General features: G+C 42.4%; 1 protein-coding gene across 1 annotated transcript; it reads right to left on the bottom strand.

Annotated features, from left to right (window-relative positions):
* Nucleotides 1-297: 297 nt before the first annotated feature.
* CIMAP3 (ciliary microtubule associated protein 3) lies at nucleotides 298-5183 on the bottom strand. The gene is made up of 6 exons (XM_007169416.2): nucleotides 5165-5183; nucleotides 4786-4928; nucleotides 4058-4156; nucleotides 3194-3324; nucleotides 1369-1486; nucleotides 298-366 (listed from the first exon to the last, which is right to left on the bottom strand). Exons 1-6 carry the CDS (start codon nucleotides 5181-5183, stop codon nucleotides 298-300), a joined length of 579 nt encoding a protein of 192 aa, XP_007169478.1.
* Between the last annotated feature and the right edge of the window lie 754 nt (nucleotides 5184-5937).

The following is a 5937-nucleotide window of genomic DNA, read 5'->3' as shown; positions in this document are numbered from 1 at the left end:
AGAGCTAGAGGGCAGGGACCCACAAGTATTTCAGTAAAGTGAAGCCACCCCACTGAACACTCAGTAGAAACCCCCTTGACCCATCTACATGTATACACAACAAACCAGCACATGGAGAGAGAGCCCTCTGAACTAGTCTTTATGCTGTCATATAGTAGTTATGAGCCCCTTGCCCCTCCCTGTGCCCCATGCTGGCAGACAGGAGGGCCAGAGCAATGCAGAAGGACAAGAGCAGCTGTGTCCTCAATCCTGGAGAGTCTGTGGTCAGGAGGAGCACGTGAAGGTAGTCACAGCTTTTCAGTTGTAATACAGGCTTAGGTAGGCCACACGGTTCCGATGCTTTCTAAAGTCTTTGTCTGTGGATAGCTGCAATGGAAGAATGTTGTCTAGGTTAATATTAGAATGAGAACCCTCTGCCTCTGGTCTTCTTGGCTGTGCAAAATAGAACTGTATGTTATAGCTGTTGTGGCCTAGCTGAACCCCAACCCATAGGAGCCTAGCCTTAGTGAGTCTCTCAACATTGCTAAGTACATCTACTGTTTGTCATCTTACTCTAGGATATATCATAGGAATTATTTTCTCTTGGTAAATACTCAAGTATAGCTGGTAAATTTCTTGAAAACAAAGATTATGTGTTTAATTCTTGAATGTTACCCATAGGCCCTATCACAATTATGTTAGTTCATTTGGCATTTAATAAATACTTGTAGAATTAATCCAAAGTTCCACTAGGGGAAAAAAGGGCACCTCTGGAATTATGATAGCTGGCACAGATTGAGCATTTAGTATGTTACAAGTACGGTGCTAAATACTTTTCTACAATCTCTCAATCTTCACAACTTTATCAGATTGAGTCTATTATTACATCCATTTTAAAGACAAGCAAACTGAGACTTAGAAAAGTTAGAGGACATACAGCAAGCAAATATGGAATTAGTATTTGAACCCACGCAGTCTGTCCCTGGTATCCATGTTCTTGCCAGAATGATCTACAGCCGCTTGACTAATATTCAAGTGTTGTGATGAAAAGAGCACTGGCTTAGGAGTCACAGCTACAAGCTGCTTAATCCGTCTGAGCTTCAGTTTATTCCTCAATTATAGAGGATAATTATCTTGGACTACCACAAAAGATTGTATGAAGTTTAAGTAAGAAAATGTGACTTTTGTTCAGCACACACACCTTTAAAATTCAAGTGAAATTGTGTAACTCTCCAAAAAGATCCCCATATCCATATACACACAAAATTGTGCAAATAATTTCAGGGGAACAAGGACTTCTTGAAGCTTATTCACAGACTCCTGGTTAAGAATCACTGATACACGTGCAAGTATTAAATACAGGGCTCCACAGAAGTCCAATCTTATTACCTCAGCTTTCAGGGTTCTTTTCTGTAGACATGGAACCTGGGCCCAGTCTGGAGATCCAAATTTCATTGGCCAGATGATTTTTTTGGGTGCCTTTATCTCTGGGTTATATGTGCCAGGGCTAGAAATAAAAATATAAAATATTATGTTGAATGAGTTAGTGACCATATACAAACCTCATCAGTACCACATGTGCACCTGAACTAGTCCTCACTCCTTTGGAAAAGGCAACAGACTGATTAGATTTTAATGTCAGGCAAGCATAGTGTTCCTTTGACTGTTAGTGTATTTCTAAATAGGTGTTAGTGTTCAAGATTTCTAGTCTTGACATGCAGTGAGGGTAAAAATCAACCTAGTTTAAAATATTTCTGAACCTCAGTATTCTTAGCTGAGAGACCAAAATATCCCAGAAATGGTGGATGATAAAAGAGATCTTCCACAGTGATGTTTAAGTTCTGACCATGATGTGAAATTTCCTGACAATGGGATATTTTGTATTGCCTTTGTTCATAACACTTTGTCTTTTGGTGTAGACTCTTTGCTGTGGAAATAACACGTAGAGTGGTCATGGGAATCAAGATTTAACACTTCTACTCCTTTACTGAAACCTTGAGAGAGTTACACTCACTCTCTGATCCTTGGAATTCTCACCAGTAAAAGAAAGACCTTGACCCTGTGCCCTACAATTCCGCATACTCTGAATGGCTTCCTAAAGCACTTAGAATGCCTTCCTTGGTCTACTAGGCCTATATACTCTAGCCCCTCCTCCTCCTCTGTTCTCATTTTCCTCCTTGCCCACTACACTGTAGCCATACTAGCCTTTTTTCTTTTTTCCTCACACCAAATTCTTCCCAATTTACAGCCTTTCAGCCTTGCAGTTCCTCCTGCCTGGGAAGCTCTAGGCCTAGATCTTCACAGGGCCATTTTAGTCTTATCACTGTGATTTCAGATCAGGTGTCATTTCCATAGAAAGACCTATCTTGACAGTCCTTGCCAAAGTAGATTCCAGCCATCACTCCATATCATATCATCTTGTTTGGTTTCATTAAGCACATCACTAGGTCACTATACTTCCTGGTGTGCTCATGACAGCCCTAGCTTATGGCTACAGTATTGGTATAATTATTATTATTATTTTTTTAATTTTTATTTATTTATTTATGGCTGTGTTGGGTCTTCGTTTCTGTGCAAGGGCTTTCTCTAGTTGCGGCAAGCGGGGGCCACTCTTCATCGCGGTGCGCGGGCCTCTTACTATCGCGGCCTCTCTTGTTGCGGAGCACAGGCTCCAGACACACAGGCTCAGTAATTATGGCTCATGGGCCCAGCCGCTCCGCGGCATGTGGGATCTTCCCAGACCAGGGCTCGAACCCGTGTCCCCTGCATTGGCAGGCGGATTCTCAACCACTGCACCACCACGGAAGCCCGGTATAATTATTAATAAGATCCCTTTTCACTCTCAGAAGTGACACACTAGCTAATAAATTATATGGTCACTCTCCTTATTACCACTGATATTTTCTTGTTTATTTGCTTCTCACCTGTCTGGACTCTATAGAGTGTAAGCTCCAAGAAATCAGGAACCTTGCATGGTGGGTTTAGTGCAAAATCTTCAGAACCTACAAGACTGCTTGGCCATTTATAAATATTTATTGAATGAATCACTATCCTCTATAATAATTTTGTAATTCTAGAGACCTGGAAGGCAAGAGGTTGAATCTTTAAAGATAAATAGTTTCTTATTTAGAGGGCATAGTTGGGATGTAACCCCTTTTTGTACTTCCTTTCCTATTGCTCTTTGTTGAAGTGCACCAGAAAGAGGGGCACTTACCCAGGATAACAAGTGTCCTTAGAGTATGTCCTAAATCGAGGCAACAAGGCATTAAATGGAGCAAAATTTTGTTTGTGTGTTTTCTCCTGAGGACTGACTGTCTGGTACATGCCTGGGTAAGGTGTCATATCCTATTTCCAAGAAAAAGATCAATATGTTAGAGGGTAATATATATACATGTAAAGCCTTCTAAGCAGAAAAAACAAAATCATCCTCTCCCTGTTCATGTATCAGCTATGATTTAACCACCTCAAGCTATAGAAATAGGCCTACAATAGGTAGAAAACCAAGACAAGGGTATGGTTCAGCTACCTAAAGGTACCGAATGCTTAGGTTGTAGAAATAAACTTATGGTGGGTAGAGAGCCAAGGTAACTATTGCAGCTACTACCCCCACCATCCCACCATCCCACTCAGAGATTCTTTTAGAGCCAGTATCCCTCTCGAGCTTAAGCATCAAGAAAATGTCCAACAAGAGATTAGGAGCCTATACTGAAGACTTGAAGGCCAATCACACAAAAGGGTGAAGAAGTTGGAATTTGTTTTTTAACTGACAAGATAATATGATGCATCTAAACAAAGCTTCCGGTATTTTAACATCAGGTATCTCAGGACTGAAGCCTTGCCTTGGTACCATTCCTTCTGAGAATTATTTTCCACTCTCCCAGGACACTCACACATACACATTTGCAATGTTAACATCTAAGCTTTTCATATAGGCTTCTTAGTAGCTGTCGTCTAAATGACTTTTTTTCTTGAATTTCAGGACATGTCCTTTAGGTAACCTCTAGCTTTGCTCCCCAATGCAAATACATGCAGCATCATGGATCACACTAAAATCTAAGTACATTCAGCCATTTCTAACCTTGCTGATTGGCTTAAACCTCACAGCTGTTCTGGCTCCAAAAGCATATCCTTTTATACTGGTCGGGATCTTAGAGAGGTTGTATGCCAAGCCATACCTCTTCAGGTAGTATATAAAAAACAAACAAAGAAAGAAAAAACACACATAGAGAACATTATAGTTATTAAAACAGAATGAACTTAGAGTATTCCTGAATCTTCTCTGCCAAAGTTGCTCTTCCTTTCTTGATTCCTCTGCATCAAGACCATACAAGCAATTACATAAGTAACCCAGGCAACTCTACAAAGGAACGTGGCTGGATAGGTAGAGTGAATGACATTTCTATGCATTCCAATGAATCCAGTTTTCTAAGGCCCACAGAGCTAAATCTGCTCTCATGCAACTGTCAGTCTGATTATATGATTTCATAAACTGACCTACCAGCACAGCCACAGTCCAGGTTTGGACTAAGGGGAGCTATTGATTCCTTTGTAGGTGGGAATGGTGTGGGAACTATACTGGGGGCTGCATAAGGCCAAGGCTTGCATTTGGTGGGGATTCAAAGGGGAGCAATGCAAGCAATGCAATTTCTGATATTGGCCCTGACAGCTGGTTGCAGAGGACCAGGGCACCTTCTCATGTTGGGACCCTGAATGTCACAAATCTCACAGGGCTTTTCTTCCAGGAAACTTAGGTACCCTTAGCTAGTCTGGGAACTGAGACCTACTTAAAGGAAAGTGAATACTCACATCTTCTGCTATGTAACATCCAGGCCCTCTGTGGGGCACTCCCCTAAGAGGGAGAAACTTGTTCCCCAACAAGTTTGGGGGGTGGGAGTGAGGAAAGAGCTTCCTCTGTTGACATGTTCCAAAAGAGTAGTTAACCAGCGTCTCTGGAGAGCAAGAAAGAGGAGAAACTCCACATGAGGGAAGGCCTCGTGGTCTAAGTGAGAGCTTGGGGACAGGTGGGGTGTGGGGAGGGGGAGCAGAGACCTGGGCAGACAGAACTCTGAACAAAACTGTGACCAATCCAAGGAGGAGGGTGAACACATTTCCCTCCTTTCCCCCTTGATCTTTCCCAGTCTCCCCACTCTTCTTCCGCCTCTACTCTTGACTCAGCCCTCCTCACCTGCTTTGTTGAAGAACATTGTGCCAGTGCCACTAGGGTCAGCGTTTGTGTATTGCGTTGCCTAGGAAACAGAGGCTGGCCGGCAACCCCAGCTCTGGTGTTCCTTGAGGGGAGTGGCTCCTAGCACACATGCGCAGCAAGCAGAGCTGCCCCGGAGCCACGTTGGGTGGGAACCTGCACCTCCAGGGCCAGGAGCCCAGGAGAGTGTGAACTAGCAAAAACAAAGTGACTGTATGTGTACCAAGGATATGAGGGACATAAAAAGGCTGAGGAATTACTTCAGACTGAGGGATATTGATGAAACATGAAAATCTAATGCAACCTGTATTCCTGAATGAAATAAGAAAGATGTGTTGTTGTGACAATTGCCAAATTTGAATAGGGTCTGTGGATTTAATGATAGTGTTTATCAATGTTGATTTTCACGTTGGTAGGGGTGTATGGTCATAATGTTTGAGAGAATCTCTGGGAGAGTAACAGTAGAGTTTTTACGGTGGTTGGGGAATCATATCAGAAAAATTATCTATACGTGGGGCGGGGGTGGGGGCGGGGGGGGAGGGAGAGAGAAGTAACATTTAACAGTAAGAAATAGAACCTAATTTTAAAAATGGGTAAAAATTTGAATGAGCACCTCAGAGAAAAGAATGTCCAATCTGTACTACCTGTATCTTTCCGTTTCTTCCCATTTTGCTTTCTTTGTTTTGAATGTCAGGCTCAGCAATGGAGACTCTGGAATTAAAAAAAAACATCATTTGGGTGTTGGCAGACATTGC

The sequence above is a fragment of the Balaenoptera acutorostrata genome, chromosome 1 (assembly GCF_949987535.1).
Source record: "Balaenoptera acutorostrata chromosome 1, mBalAcu1.1, whole genome shotgun sequence".
NCBI classification, from domain to species: domain Eukaryota; kingdom Metazoa; phylum Chordata; class Mammalia; order Artiodactyla; family Balaenopteridae; genus Balaenoptera; species Balaenoptera acutorostrata.
This window is presented reverse-complemented; position numbering and strand designations above follow the sequence as displayed.

Coding starts and splice junctions, on each gene's coding strand:
- CIMAP3 (XM_007169416.2), bottom strand. Junction 4,157..4,785: donor GATGTTACATAGCAGAAGAT/GTGAGTATTCAC, acceptor TACTACCTGAAG/AGGTATGGCTTGGCATACAA. Junction 1,487..3,193: donor AAGGACACTTGTTATCCTGG/GTAAGTGCCCCT, acceptor TTTTATTTCTAG/CCCTGGCACATATAACCCAG.